Below are 15,801 nucleotides of genomic sequence, written 5' to 3'. Positions count from 1 at the left end.
GATAACATACATGCCTCTGGTACGAGAGAAGTCAAAAGGTAGAAATGAATAGATGAAAAGTCGATCCCTCTCCCCAGGCCTCCCCCAGAGGCCGCTGTACACATCCTCCCGGGAGATCTATGTGGATACAAGCATAAATGCGCGTGTAAATATTTAAATATAGTGGATTTGATCCAAGACTCTCAAGCCTTCGAGGTATCAACACGAAACAGTTTTATTTTTCCAATAACCGTTCGAGCTTCATCTTGCCGGCACTGATGCTGGCTTTCCCAGCGGATAGCAGGCTCCCTTAACGCCGTCTCCACTGAGACCTCTAGCCACCCTCCCTGCCGTTACTAAGACAGCCTCGTCTTGGTTGCAAAGGCTCAACCTGTACACCTTGGAGCTCGAACTCATCTTTTTTTTTATTTTATTTTATTGATTTTTGTACAGAGAGGAAGTGAGATAGAGAGTTAGAAACATCAATGAGAGTCATCGATCAGCTGCCTCTTGCACACCCCCTACTGGGGATATGCCCACTACCAAGGTACATGCCCTTGACCGGAATCGAACCCGGGGCCCTTCAGTCCCCAAGCCAACGCTCTATCCATTGAGCCAAACCGGTCCTGGCTCGAACTCATCTTTAACGTCCTCAGCTCCCCGCGTGGCCACTGGGGTGCTATGGCCTGCTCTCCACGCCTCCCCCATCCCTGCTCTTCACAGACTCAGCCAACTACTCATTCCCAACGCGGGACATCTGTTAGGCCCAGACTTCCTGGTCCCCAAAGACCGCCAGAGAGCCGAGTCCGATGCAAAAGCAAAAGAGTCTTTATTTTGAGCTAGCCTGAGCTCACCCCTACACACAGATGCAGCGGCAGGTGGAGGAAGAGAGCAGGTTTCTCTAGAACAAAGGATTTAGAGGGGTGGTGAGGTCACTGCTTTGGTTGACCCCAATTGGTTGGGTGAGGGTTAGGGTCCAGTTACATAGTGACATAGTTATACAAAATGGAGGACAGCAGCACAAATTGAGTCAGGGGTTAACCCTGTCCTGCCCTCTCACATCCTCCTCCCCCGCACCTCCTCCCTCTCACTTTATGGGAAAGCTGCCATCATACCCACCCGCACCTGCACGGAGCCCTCTCCGCGCTGGGCCTGGAGACTTCTCCGAGGGGTGCTGTTCCTAACCGAGTCCCTGCCCTGGGTGCCAGGGCAGGGGGACCTCCCGGTTGGGAACCCCCAGGTCCTGGTTTTCAGAACACACGCTGGCCGGTGGAATGGGGCTCCTGTCTCGCTGCCCAGCAGCTGTCTGGGCACACAGTGCTGGTCACCCCGGGGCCCCAGGGCTGGGCACACACGGCCTCAGAGCCCGCGGTCCAGGGAGAGGCAGGAAGAGACGGGCAGGGGTCCAGCGAGGCTTTCTGGAAGAGACGCTCCTTTGGAAGCAGTTTCCCCAGGACCTTCCTTCGTCAGGTGCGTGTCCTGGGGGAGATGCTTTCCGGCACAGCTTTGCAGCATCTGCTTTTCACGCGATGTCGTGCTGAGAGAAGAAGCTGATGTCCTGGCAGCAGGGGTGTCCAACCGGCCCAGCCGCTGCCTGCCGCAGGTGCACTATTTGGGGGTGCGCGTGGGGTGTGCAGGGAGAGTCGGTGTCCTCTCAGTGGCCCTCGCCAGGGCCATGGGGGCGTGGGGGAGGGCTCCAGGGAGTCCGTGCTGTCCCAGCAGCCATGGGGGCTGGCCCAGCCCAGGCCTCACTGGGGTGGCTTCAATCTGCTCATCCCGTTCCGTAGCCTAGGAAGCTGTTCCCACCCCAGGAGAAGGTCCAGGACACCTGGAAATCCGGTCAGTGTTCAGTGATCTTCTCCCTGAGTGGGCTCAGCCAGGGGCAGGGATGCTGAATCAGGCAGCTCCCAGCAGAATAAGAAGTGAGTCCATGGCTGCTCTGCCAGGACTGAGGGACAGCCAGCCTGGGAGGGTCACCAACAGAGCAGGAGGCCAGAGGTCATGCCAGCAGCGGGTGGAGAGCAGGTGGGCATGAGGGCTGGGTCCAAGGGACCACCAGGAGGTGGGGACAGCATGATCACAGTGTGGGAAAGCGGGTGGGCGGGGTCAGAGGCAGGGCAGGAAAGGGCAGGTGCCTGGCTGGCCCCACTCTCATTGGGGCGTGACTCCCCACAAGACCGCCCCCTCTAGATTCACCCCGTCTGCTCCTCCATGGAGGGGCGGGACGGGTCAGGGCTTTGTCCATAGGCAGGGGGTCAGAATCATGAGCCTGCGGTCATGTGAAGAGAGAAGCAGCCTCCTCAGCAGTTCCCAGGCAAGACATGTGCCCTCTGGGCCGTTTGGTGAAGCATAAGGCTGCCTCAGCACATTGCTCACTTCCCCCTTCCGTGAGCAGCACGGGTCTGTCCCTGAGTGAAGCAGGAGGATAAACGTTCTGTGAAATGGCTTTCCACACTTCTCCTGGTAACGAAAAAAAAAAAACAACAACAAAACAAAACAACAACAACACAAAAAAAACACCCACATTGAAACCTGTACAGAATTTTTGTGAGTTTATTTGAGCCAAACTGTCGACATATGCTGAGAAGCAGAACCTCAATGAATTGAGATAATGCTCCAGAGAATGGTGGGTTACACCTGTATTTATACATTTCAATCAAAGGAGGGACATAGGTGGGTTACATAAAATTCATTGGTGACTGATTAAGGAAGTGGGACAGAGCAAAGTGGGGAAACCTCTGGGATTGGATAAAAAGTATTGTAAAATGATGAAAAGTAGGTGAGTGCAGGAACAATTAATATGATGATGAAGGAATTTGTGGTAACTGTCCTGGCGCCCACCACATCTGGGGCTCCAGAAAAAAGGGAAGTTACAAGTTACCCATTCATCTCACAGATACAGTATGTTATTAGAGGCAAAAAAAAGGCAGATGGGCTTAGGAAAGATCTAAGTTGATCTTTGTCAGGGAAAATATCACCCTAGGACTGCCCGCTATAACCTGTTTGTAGTTAAATATTTAATTTTCAGACCATCTTCTGTGGTTTCTTTAAGTCTCTGCGTTTGCAAGACTGCCACACAGGCTGCCCCTGAGCTTGTCAGGTCAGTATGTGGCTCCTTCCGTCCACACGCCTCAGGGCAATGGGGGAGCGGTAGGGAAATGGGGGCTGTGGCTAACTGGAGAGCACACAGCACCCCAAAGGGCTGGGTCTGCACCCCGGGCTCAGGGTGGGGGCTGCCAGACGGGAGTGAGGGCCCCGGCTGCTCCATCCTCCTGCTCAGAGAACTCCGAAGTCGGGGTTGGGATGTGCATGTGAAGTCATTCCGACGGTGATGGTTGGCTCTGTTCTCGTTAAACACCGTGTAGGCCAAACAAGACCTTCCCCATGTGTGACCGCCGGGCTGCGGGAGCCGGAGAAAGCCTCTGAAGGAGGGAGGTTGGGCTCAGAGCTGCCTGTTTCAGGGTTTCACTGGCTGTGACGGGGGCCCGAGGCCCTGGCCCTTCTCCAAGACTGCCAGGGCCCCTCCCGGGCACTGCGTCCCCTGGGTTCCATCAGAGGGACAGCGGCACGTGCCCCAGACCCCCGCCTGCCTCCCTCCCTGGGGTGGCGGCCTTGCAGGTCCTCTTTCCATGAGCCTCTCCTCTGTCTGATGAAACTCAGGGCAGGCCTTGGCCGCCAAGCCCTGGGGTCCCAGCAATTCCCCTACCGCCAGGCGCCCAGGGATAGGTGCCCCTGCTCACAGGTGAATGCCGTGATTACCCCAGGGCCACACTGGGCAGAGGCCGCCCCTTCTCAGGGGCTCCTCAGGGCCTATTGCTCAGACGTGGAGGATGGCGGAGCAGAGATCCATGGCCACCATCGAACCCATCTTCACCCGATGCCAGAGCTCCCTCCACAGAGACCGGGACTCTGGCTTGTACAGTGTCTGTCTGAATACTCTCAGAGATTGGAACTCACTACTTCCAACAGTAATGGTAATAGCGGGCATTTACTGAGTGCTTCCTTGCTTTCACGGTAGGCGCTGGTTTTATTCTCTAGAACCAGTAGGAATAGGTCTGTGCCTTCCACTCTCTGACAGCTTTTGAAGTATTCGAACACGGCTCTCAGGGTCCAGCCCGGCACCATTTCTCTTCCAGGGAGGGGCTCCCCGTCCTCATGTGGCGCGGCTCAGTGCCCTTTGTCTCCTCGGGTTCCTGGTGGCCTGCGTCTGTGCCTTCCGCTCCCACTGGGGGATAACTGCGACGCCCACGGCACAGAGCGTGGGGGCCATACCGCCACCGACACGTGGGGGGCGCTGAGCACTGAGGCCGCTCAGGAGACAGAACTGACGCCACCCCTGGTCCCAGCTCTACACAGGTTTGAGGGAAGAATCTGGTTTGAACCCAGATTCCGTCATCTGCTAATCATGTGATCCTGAGCAGATTGCTTAAACCTCTGGGACCTCAGTCACACAACAAAATGGGGGTGGCACACCTTTCTTGGTAGATTTACTGTGAGAATGAAATGCGATGGTTAAGTGTCAACATTGAGAGTGGTATTACTCATTGTCCATGTCATCAGCATCAATAGCAGTTGCAGGTGTGTTGCTGAACTTTGACTGTCACCTCCCTTCTTACAAGCTTACTACATCTATTTGCACAACCACTCCTGCCCACTAGGTGAAGATGAGAAGGAGCAGCTCTTTGCATCTGCAGGCCTGAGGTCACAGCGCTCTTTCAAGTACATTGTGTCAGCGGCGCCTCATGCTTTCCCTTCTCATGTGGCCAGGGGGCCAGGGAGGGACTCTTGGTCCAGGGATCCTGCCTCAGCCCCACACAGAGCCCAGCTGCGGCCCCGCCCCTGAACCCGGTCACCCTGACATTGGCATGCCCTCGGCCTCCGGAAACACCTTCACACCCTCCCCTCCTTGATCTCCAGAACCACCCCCACTCCCACCCCCTGGCGAAGGCAGCTCAGGGACTCTCCTCTGGCTTTACAGAGGAGGAAACAAAGACCCAGGGGCACAGTCCTAACTCCTTCTCCTTCCCCCCCCGCGGCCCCCCCTCCCAGTTCATCTCCTCCTCACTCACCGCTGCAATGGCCACCCAGAGCTGGTAACGCCCCAACTTAGGCCTTCAGCCCCAGCCTCTCCCTGGGCTGTGTGTGCCTCCCAGACATCGCCCCCTGGTGCCTCAAACTCCACCTTACAAGTCAGGACTCCTGACCTGCCCCCGAATCTTGGCTTTGCTAGCATTTCCTGTAGAAGCCCCATCATCCATCCAGAGGAGCAAACTGGGATCCCAGTCCTTGCCCCTTCCACCTCTCTCTGCCCTGTCTCATATCCTCTTTTCCTTCTGTCTCCTCAGCGTCACATCAGCTCCTGGTCGCTCCTGCGTCTAATCAGTCACTCAGCAGCCACTCGCTCTGGGCCGGGCCGGGAGCAGGCCCCGAGGGAGCAGAGGTGAGCCTGGCCTGCCCTGCTCTCCGGAGCTGGTGCGGACAGACGGTGAGCCAGGTTCGGTCTCAGCTTGACGCAGTCCCGGTTACAGTCAGCAAGACTTCGCCCCTCTGATGGTGGGGGAAGACAGTTATAACTGGGGGGAGAGAAACAGGGGCTGGTGGGCCAGGTTTGTGCTGTGAAATGAGGATTTCCTCTCTGGCGGCTTCTATTTCTTCTGCGGAGCAGGAGGCAGGGGGCCAGGCCGTCTGGGGATGGGGTGTGTTCAGGGGTGGAGACGAGGGGAGGCAGCAGGTCTCACGGTGAGAGCACAGGAGCTGAGACGTGTCGGGAGCTGCTGGGTCCTGGTCTCAGGTGGGTACCATGCGCTCACAGGGAACCTGCTGGCACTTTCGCCAGCCCGGCTCACTCGCTCAGGTGCGGGCGGGTTTGTGCCTAGGGTTGGCCAGCAGTGCCACCCGGAGACAGGGGACGTGGGAGTTTAGGGTGTTGCTAAGATGTTACTAAAATGATGGGCCTTGGGATCTAAGCGGGCTCAGGGCAGAAGGAAAGGTGACTGATGCATGGAGGGGAGGCAGAGGTCAAGGATCTCCAGGAGGCAGGACTTCCCCAAGGGAGCAGTTGAACGCGGCGAGGAAAGGTGGTTATAGTCAGGGGTGAGGGGTGGGGGAGGGGTTGATTAGTGATGTGGAAGCAGAGAATTATGGGATCTACGTTCCCTGCTTGGGGGCCCAGTTGACCCTGAAAAACAGGAAATGCAGCCCCACGGAGCCAGCCCAGCCAGTGGGCACGGCAATGGCAGAGCATGGCCACAAGATGGCAGCATCGGCACACAAGCCTGCACCTGGAGGCCTCGGTATCCATCCTGCTCTTCCTATTGCTTCATCTACAGATCAGCAGACTTCAGGTGAGATAAGGAGCTTGTGTGACACTGTTCCCCCCCCCCCCCCCCCAACCTCCCAACCAACCACCTTGATGGAACCCTGACTGGGCTCTGGAGACAGAAAGGCATTGATTTGAATCGTGGTTCTGCCACTTTCAGCTCCTTATTACAATGCACTCCTTCCCTCACCCCAACAGCCTCAAACATTCCCTGGAAAGCTGAGCGTGGCCCACACCGCCTGCCTCATCTTGTCCCCAAGCTAGCACTGCCGCTGCCCAGACCCTGGAGGAGAGGGCGAGCCCACACTGGCCAAGAGGCACCCCAGCAGAGGCATTAGCAACCCGTTTCCTCCCAGCCTTTCTGTCTTAACAGCGGAGGCCATCCCCAGTCCCTTCCAAGACCCAGTCCTAGCAGCCAGCTAACCCCAAGGGGCTGGCGCCTCTTCCATGTGAAGAAAGACCTCCCACCACCACCTCTGAGCTCTAACGGGAGCTCCTGATACCTCTGGTTCTCTCAGCAGATGTCTTGAAACGGTCACTCCTTCACATGCACACATGTTCTCCACAAGTGAAGACTGAAGTGGCTGTATACCACTCAGGACTTTGCACAGAGAAAAGCAGTCATGTGACAAATCCACACAGCACCAAACAGATGAAATCATGGTTTGGGGGCTGCCCTCACTGGACCCAAGGACTTTTGTCACCCATGCTGTCCCTTCCCTCCTCAGCCTTACCACCTGGAAATGCAGCCGGGACCTGAGAGCATCCTGGTATCCTGGGGAGAGGAACAGCCTTCTTGCAGGAAAGGAAGCAATGGGGTCCCAGCTGCCCCCTGCCCTTTGCAGACCCCCAGCCCGCAATGTCTGGACTCTGTAACCATGGCTAGTATACCCAGTCTTATTCCTCTTGCCCACTTCCCCATGTAGTCTTTGCTCTTTACCCCATAGAAGCAGCTGGCTTAGGGGGGAGACGGAGTAGATTTTCTAGATGGCCTGCTGCCCTCTCATGCTGCTGGCATTCCTGGAATCAAGGTGCATGTGGGAATCAGCCCTGTCTCCGCTGACTCGGCTCAAGTAGTGACAGGCAGCCCAGGCCCATTGGTTGTCCGGTCTCACGGTTGCTGTGATCTAGACTCTTCTATCTTAAGCCCTTGCTTTGTTTCACTGCCTCCAGCTTTAATAAACCTACTCTCCCCCGGGACTCATGCTGTGAAATGTTTCTTACACGAAGTCAAGAACGCACACATTCCAGGTAGTTCTGGGGCACACCCACCGCCTTGGTAGCGGTCTCCTGGAAACCCCCCCTCCCCTTCTAGCTCTCAGGGGCCATACCAAGCCGGGCCCAGTCTCTCTTACAGCCCCACCAAGTACATACCACCTCCAGGGACACATCACGGCTGTCACCTGGGCCTGTGCTTCAGCCCTCTGCCCCTCCTGGAGCACCCTCCCTACTCTTCTCCATGGCTACGTGCATCCTGAAGATTCAGCTCCAAGGTCACCCCTCCTGAGAAGTCCTTCTCCCTCCATCCCACCCGCCACTTTCCCGCATGCGCCGGGCCCTCAGGGGAGCCTGTGGCGGCACAGAAAACAAGGGAGGACGTTAGAGTCCCATCTGGGGGTAAGGCAGGCTCCACCACCACGTGGCCTTGGGCCAGCTACATTTTTTAAGCCTTGAACTTGCACCCTGTAACATGGGGCCAACAAGGATGTGAGGCCATAGCAAGGGTGGTTGGTGCTCTGTCCCAGCTGTCTCCCACCTGTGCCCACCTCCTGCCCCCTCCCACCCCTCCCTCCCCCCCAGAAATGCACTGACTCTTCTGGACCAAGACCCCAGCCCTTGGCGCCTTGTGTCTCTGTACTGTTTCACTCTCCACACTACTGACATCAAACGGGTGGGTTTTTCCACACCAACAAACAGTTCTCCAACTCTCAGGACACCATGATTCAACTCAATTCTGGCAGAACAAGAAAACTGGGGACCAGTGATGGTATGGGAAATATTAACCATGCTCTATTAACCACGACTGCCTGGTTCTGGTTGAAGGAAGGACTTTCTATCTCCGCTGTAAGTTGTAGGCCCCCTGGGGCCTGAGAGAACCTTGGGCCTGGGAGTCAACCTTGGAAAGGAGTTCATTTTCATTCAAGACCTGCCTATTATTGTGGGAAGATTAACAACTTAGTTGTCCAAACAAAGACGTCTCACTCCAGCCAGCATACCTACTTCCCAGGCCTGCAATTCCTACTTTCCCACGTAATCCTGGTCCTACCCTACATAAGCAGCTGGCTTATGAGGGGCGGCAGGGCAGGTTTTGTGGGTGACCTGCTGCTCTCCCATAAACGCTCACATATATGACTCAATCCTGTCTCTGCTTCATTGGCTCAAGTAGTGACAGGCAGCCTGGACCCACTGACTGTCCAGTCATAGCACCATCTACCTGGAGCCAGCACCAGGCCCCATAGGTCTCAGTGCTCGGAGTCACAAGGTTGTCCACACTTCAGACACCAGTCTCAAATATGGGGTACCCAGAATACCCAAACGGAAACCAGACAACCAGTGGGTATGGGCTGCCTATTGGCTTCTTACTGGAGCCAGTTAAGCAGAAACAGGGTTGAATCATATTTGAGGGCTGATTCCAACAATGCCGGTGCCTGGCCGGCATAGCTCAGTGGTTGAGCGTCAATCTATGAACCAGGAGGTCACGGTTCAATTCCTGGTTGGGACACATGCCTGGATTTAGGGCTTGATCCCCGAGTGAGCATGCAGGAGGCAGCCGATCAATGGTTCTCTCGCATCATTGATGTTTCTATCTCTCTCTTCCTATCTCTCTCTTCCTCTCTGAAATAAATAAAAACAGACTTTTAAAATGTAATGCTGGCAGTATATGAGAGCAGCAGGTCACCCAGGAAAATCTGCTCTGCAGCCCCCGAGAGCCAGCAGCTTATACTGGGTAGGACAAAGACGATATGGGGAAGCAGGTAAAATGAGTAAGGATGGTACAATGGTTACAGATCACAGCAGTGCAGGTGGGGCTCACTGTTGGGGAACAAGGTTGTTAATCTCTCTGTGATGGACCTCACTCCCAGGTCCCAGAGGCATGCAGCTCCCAGTCAGGTTAGACAGTGGTCAGCAACCTGCGGCTCGGGAGCCACATGCGGCTCTTTGGCCCCTTGAGTGTGGCTCTCCCACAAAATACCACGTACCCTAATTAAGCTACTAACAATGTACCTACCTATATAGTTTCAGTTTAAAAACTTTGGCTCTCAAAAGAATTTTCAGTCGTTGTACTGTTGATATTTGGCTCTGTTGACATGAGTTTGCCGACCACTGCGGCTAGAATGTCCTTTCTTCAATCAGAACAAAACAGTCACGCTTAACAGAGCATGCTTAACATTCCTCCAAACTCTAGCTAGGCGACAAAGCTGCAAGTTCCCACAGCCCCCCACCCATCTTCAGTTTAAAATATTTGCTGGAACGGCTTCTGGAGCTCAGGAGAACTCGAGGCCTGCCTGGTCTGAGGTTTAGCCAGGAAGGCCTGGCGGCTCCCGGGGAGGCCCGGTGGGGTGGGGTGGGGTGGGGTGTCCTGAGGGTGTCCCAGCTGCACCCCTGCCTCAGTGTGACTGTGATCAGGAAAATCTTCATGGCGCTGGCCTGGCACACGGGAGGCCTGGCACCCAGGAGGCCTGGCACTGACAAAAAGCCTGGGTCTGGGCCCAGCTCCAGGCTCAGGGGCAGGAGGGGCTCCCTGATGTGCGCTGGGTAGGGATCAGGGAGGAGTGGGGGCTGCAATCAGAGGGGTGCTCTGGGGCCTGGGGGGAGCGGAGGGGCCGGGGAGTCGGCGAGTCCGCGGCGGGTGGAGGAGGCACGCGCTGCAGCCCGCTGGGCAGTCCCAGGGCCCGGGGCCCGGTCCCGCCTGTGCATGGGGGATGAAAGGACGGTTTGCAAACAGGGAAGAGAGGGCGGAGGGCGGGGCGGGGCGGGGCGGGCCGGGGGCGGAGCCGGCCTGGGGCCTGAGACACCCCGAGTCGCAGTGGCCGGGCGGCGGGAGGCAGCAGCGGCGGCGCGGTGGCGACAGTAAGTGCGGCCGGAGGGCGGCGGCCCTGGCCCCCCACCAGCTCTCCGGGGTCCCGGCGCCCCCCGGGCCCCCGCGCTCGGCGCCCGCCCCCACGGGCCGGGCTGGAGGCTGCTCCCCCGGAGCCCGGGCCCCTCCCGCCCCTCCCGCCCCTCCCGCCCCTCCCGCTGCACGGGCCCCGCCAAGGCCCCTCCCCAGCGTCCCCGCGCCTCCGCCCCTCTCCGTTTGCCCCCCCTCCTCTCACTGCCCTGCGCTCCGGGTCTGTCTGCTTTCTCCTCCAGATTCCCCCCTTCCTCCCCTCCTCGTGCATTTCCTGAGACGGGACCTCACCGTCTGGATGCGTGTGGTTTTTGGGGGGAGGAGGGGAGCTGTGGGGGAGATGGACAACTCAGCCCCAAGTGAGGTGGTTGACTTGCTTCAAACTGGAGAGCCTGAGTCTGGGCGCGTCTCATCGCCGAGGCCAGTCCTCCCGTGGCCTCCAGGTGGCGCTGGTGTTTCCCAGCCACGCGTTCCCAGTGTGTTAGCCTCACCAGCCCCCTCCCCACTGCACGGATGGGAAAAGGGGCCACAGAGCGGAGACTGACCCAGCCAGAGTCAGAACCCTCCTCGCCACCAGCACCAGGTGCGGAGGGCGGTCTGCAGTGGCCCCAGGCCCCACAAGTGTCTGCTTCTTTGTACAGAGGCGGCCCCCTTGTCCGGGACACCCAGAGGCGAGCAGGACCTGGTGCAGCCAGCTCCTGTGGGTGCTGGAGAGACACACGCCAGCCAGCCAGCCAGCTCCTCCTTTCTCTTCCCGATCTAGAAAGCCAGCCGCCCGCTTTTATAAACAGTAATGAGACTGCTCACTCCAGTGCCCGGCCTGTGACCCGGATTTGAGAAAACTCCCAGCTCTTCAGAAACTCTCTCTCGGTCAAGGCTGAATGGCCCAGGACAAATAGAAACCTGGAGCTGAGCAGGGCCCCGGATGGTGTGGGCGGGCCCAATAGCTTTGTGATTGGCCCTGCACCCTCTCTTGTAGCTGGAACATCTGGAGAGAACCGCTTGCCCCTTGTCCACCGCCCTACATGGACCATAATTTTTGAACCCTAATCTAGAAAGTGAGTGTGAGTGAGTGTGCGCGGGCCAGCCCCGCCTGGTTAGTTTGTTAGTGCCGGGTGCCCTGAGAATCAGGCTGGGAAGAGGCTCTGCTCAACCTGGAGAGTTTAAAATAGTCGCGCGGACTCAAATGCCCCTGTCCCGGAGGCAGCATCCTTCCTGCCTGCCTCTCCGAGTACCTGCAGCCCCGGGCGAGGATATCCTGGCCACACAGAGGCCATTCATTCAGCAGACATGGAGGAAGGTGCCCCAGAACGCTCTGCTCGCAGCTTGCTTGCCTAAGGCCTTCGTGGAGGGGGCCTCCCTGCCCATGGTGCCTGGAGCCTGCAGACACCGGTTCACCTTGCCAAGCAGCCTGCTCTCAGGTGGCCAAGGAGTCCCCGTGGGCCTCAGACTGCCCGGCTGGGTAGCCTCACTCTTTTTTTTTTATTATTGATTTTTTATAGAGAGGAAAGGACATGGATAGAAAGCTAGAAACATCGATGAGAGAGAAACATCGACCAGCTGCCTTCTGCACACCCCCTACTGGGGATGTGCCTGCAAGCAAGGTACATGCCCTTGACCGGAATCAAACCTGGGACCTTTCAGTCCGCAGGCCGATACTCTATCCACTGAGCCAAACCAGTTCCGGCGTGTAGCCTCACTCTTGTCATTCTGTAGCTGTGTGGCCTTCCGCGAGTGGCTTAACCTCTCTGAGCCCCAGGCTTCATCGGGGAAAAGGGTCTTAGAGTAGCACCTACCTTTTTATTAGGCTGTTGTCAGGCACAAGTGCGAGACACAGACCTTCGCATGCATGGGCACCGGGTTTCATTTTAACTATTGGGAGTTCTTGTTTGTATGTGGGACAAAGCAAGTGTGTTTAAGGCCTCATTCTTTGTGTCTGAAAAAAAAGAAAGTAGACAGTCATTGCTGTGCTACCCAATTCCGAGGAGTGTTGTGAGGCTCTCGCAGTAACGGATAAGCCTGTGCGACAGGGCGTTCCCAGCTCACCGGGGAGAAAGGCCCGTTCTGCCTGGCTGGATGCTCCTGCTTAAGGCTCAGCCTCCTGTGTGAGCCGAGGCACATTCCGTTATTGATTTATTGGGGAGGGAGGAGGCTCCTGCCCAGGGGCTAGGGGTGTCGAACTCAATCAGAGAAGGGGCCAAAATCTAAAATCCAGCCTAAATCGCGGGCCGAATGGTTTACTGAACAGTCATAAACTGACAATGTTAACCAGAAATGTGAATTTAAAATGAGTGGAACAATCTTTTCCTTAACAGTGCTGTTAACCAACTCGCATGCTATCAAGGATTTGGCCCGCGGGCCTTGTGTTTGACACATGTGGACTAGGGTGTCCCGTCCTCAGCTTTAGGGAAGCATTTTCCATTTCTCAAGCTGCTGCCACATCCTAGGTGTCGTATAGAGCATAGAATAGGCTTGCGACCAACCTTGCAGTCAAATTCAGCAGCCAGCCAGGCAGGTGACAGGCCCACGATGGCAGGAAACATGCTGATTTGTCCAACAGCTGCCACCGCGGGCCAGGCTTTGCTAGCAGTTGTGGTTACACAGCCATTATAAAAAGGTGCAGGTTTTTGGAGAAAATAAACACCAAAAAAACACATACAAAAAACTCACAGAAAGAAACCTAGGCCCTAACCGGTTTGGCTCAGTGGATAGAGCGTCGGTCCCAGGTTTGATTCCAGTCAAGGGCATGTACCTTGGTTTCGGGCACATCCCCAGTAGGAGGTGTGCAGGAGGCAGCTGATCAATGAATGGTTTTCATCGATGTTTCTAACTCTCCCTCTCCCTTCCTCTCTGTAAAAAATCAATAAACTATATTAAAAAGCAAAACGAAAATCAAACCTAGGTTTGCTGATGGGGATACTGAGGCTCAGAAACATGGTGGCTTGCCCCAGGCTGTGTAGGCAATAGTTGCTGCCAACCTAGCACCTTCCCTTTGCCGCTGGAGCCACCCAGATATGGAGAGGCCGGCTCCCGGTGGGATGCGATGAGGAGAGGTGGGGTCCAGGCAGGAGATGCCAACTCAGGCTTGTTCACTGACCTGGCCTGTGGCATTCCACTTGTTGGACTTCTGTTTCCCCACAAATGGAGTGAGGGAGGGGACTCCTGTGTCTCAAACTGGCTCCTGAAGGCAGCTCTAGACACCATGGGCTTTAAAAAAAAAAAAAAAAAAAAGTTGATTAATTTGAATGGCTTTATTTATTTATAATTTTATTTTGAGCAGCTAATACATTTACATCAACATTCAAAAGACACAAAAGAGTATGAGGTGAAGTCCCCTCCTTCCCAGTGCCCATCCTCCTCAGAGGCAACACGGTTGGGAATCACTTGGTATCTCTCCGATGTGTGTGTACAGTCTCCACCCAGCCTTGCTATTTTGCACAAATAGTAGCATATTCTACACACTCTCCTGCTTCTTTCTCTCATAAAGTTGAAAAGAGTTGAGAGAGCATTCTTTGCCCGCCCAGGGTCCTAATTCCTTTTTCACGGCTGCATAGAAACGTGACTACCTTGAGACCAGGGTTACCCACAGGCCCCACTATGCCACATTGCCTTACTCCCTGCCAGCCACACTCTTGTTTGCTCTCTGTGTTTCCCTGCGTGGGGTGGGAGGTGAGGTCTGGGGTCACTTAGAGTTCTGACATCCTGTCTTTCATCCTGATCCTTAAACCTGACGCTCTCTAACCATGCTTCGGTGACTCCATACGCCCCGGGGTGGGCATATGTTCAGCTCAGTAGGATGGCTGAGCCCCCAATTTTACCTTTTTTTCTTTTTTATTAATGTCAGAGAGGACAGGAGAGAGATAGAAACATCAATAATGAGATAATCACCCCCCCCCCTCAATTGGGGATCAAACCCGCAACCTGGGCATGTGCCCTGACCAATAATTGAACGTGACCTCCCGGTTCACAGGTCAACACCCAACCCCTGAGCCACTCCAGCTGGGCACCCAGCTTTCGCTTCTGATCACCTGCCCTGTCTCTGTTTCTCTCTCTGTTTCAACAGTGGCCTTTGTCTCAGAGGATAACATCCATCAGAGTTCAAACTCCACCTACAGGACCGCCAGCAGCTCTCTGTGTTCCGAGCAGGAAGCACTGTTTGAGAAGCGGCTGGACCGCTTGCCGCCCAGCCTGCCGAGGCCCGAGGACCGCTTCAACGCTGCCTACGTCATCTTCTTCAGCCTGGGCATCGGCGGCCTCCTGCCATGGAACTTCTTCGTCACTGCCAAGGACTACTGGATATTCAAACTCCGCAACTGCTCCAGCCCAGCCCCCGGGGAGAAGCCTGAGGACTCGGACATCCTGGTAAGCGCCTCCTGGGAGGCGGGGTGCACTCTGCCTGGATGGGGGGAAAGGCAGCTTTCCTGGGTGCGCCGTACCAGGAAGGTTTGAGGCCTGCTGAGGATATATGAGTTAGGAAGCCATGCAGAGTATAGTGGAAAGAATTCAACTTAATCTTCAGACATGCTTTGTGTTGTGTATGAGGCCTCCTGCTTCACGGGACAGGAGAAGATGCCAATGTATAAGACACAGTCCCAGTCTTCAGATTTCTTATGATTTAATTTGGGAAGAAGATGAAAATGATGATTCTCTGTAGTATAGTGTGGTAAACCCAAGAATCCAGAGTCCATGCCTACAGAGCTTTGAGAGGGTTGATCTAGTTAGTAGCATTAAGTTCAGCTGTGAGTTATAGAAAATTCCAAAAGCGTAGTGTGTAAACAAGATGGAAGGTAATTTTTCTTTCCTGTTCAAGTCTGGAGGGGCCAGCTCAACCCCATGTTGTCAGGAACCTAGTTGCTTCACCATGTGTAGCATCTATGTTCAGTATTACTTCACAGTCCAGGATGGCTGTTGGAATTCAGCCATTATATCAAATAGGAAGAAGAGAAGGAGAAGCATAAGGAAACTCCTTCAAGGAACACACTTGCTTTTGGTTACATTGCACTCATTGGTCAGAATTTGGTCATGTGACCTCATAAGCTGCAAAGGAGGCTGGGAAATGTAGTATTTCTTCCCCTCAGACCCATGTGACCAGCTAAAATGGGTGGTTGTGTAGTTATGGAAGACGGGGAAATGCAGACATGCAGACTCAGGGATAAGTACCTAGTCTCATCACCAAGAGAGAATACTGTGCCCTAGGCAGTTTGGCTTAGTGGATAGAGTTTCAGTCTATGGACTGAAGGGTCCTGGGTTCAATTTCAGTGAAGGGCACACGCTCAGGTTGCAGGCTCGGTCCCCAGTAGTGGGGGGTGCAGGAGGCAGCCAATCAATGATTCTCTCTCATCACTGATGTTTCTATCTTTCCCTCTTCCTTGATCTCTGAAATTTAAATATATAT

At 55.4% G+C, this 15,801-nt stretch overlaps 1 protein-coding gene across 2 annotated transcripts in view; it reads left to right on the top strand.

The window, feature by feature from the left end:
* Nucleotides 1-5,692: 5,692 nt before the first annotated feature.
* SLC29A3 (solute carrier family 29 member 3) overlaps nt 5,693-15,801 on the top strand; it is a 41,417-nt gene continuing 31,308 nt past the window's right edge. Inside the window, exons 1-3 of one of the 2 annotated variants that reach the window (XM_036438213.2) lie at nt 5,693-5,710; nt 10,348-10,369; nt 14,470-14,768. In XM_036438213.2, the coding sequence (XP_036294106.1) occupies nt 10,369; nt 14,470-14,768 (300 nt within the window). In that variant the 5' untranslated portion in view covers nt 5,693-5,710; nt 10,348-10,368. Of the gene's footprint in view, nt 5,711-10,291; nt 10,370-14,469; nt 14,769-15,801 lie in introns of those variants that run through there. The other variant, XM_036438214.2, reaches the window with a different exon arrangement.

The sequence above is a fragment of the Pipistrellus kuhlii genome, unplaced genomic scaffold (assembly GCF_014108245.1).
Source record: "Pipistrellus kuhlii isolate mPipKuh1 unplaced genomic scaffold, mPipKuh1.p scaffold_m20_p_15, whole genome shotgun sequence".
Classification (NCBI taxonomy): domain Eukaryota; kingdom Metazoa; phylum Chordata; class Mammalia; order Chiroptera; family Vespertilionidae; genus Pipistrellus; species Pipistrellus kuhlii.
This window is presented reverse-complemented; position numbering and strand designations above follow the sequence as displayed.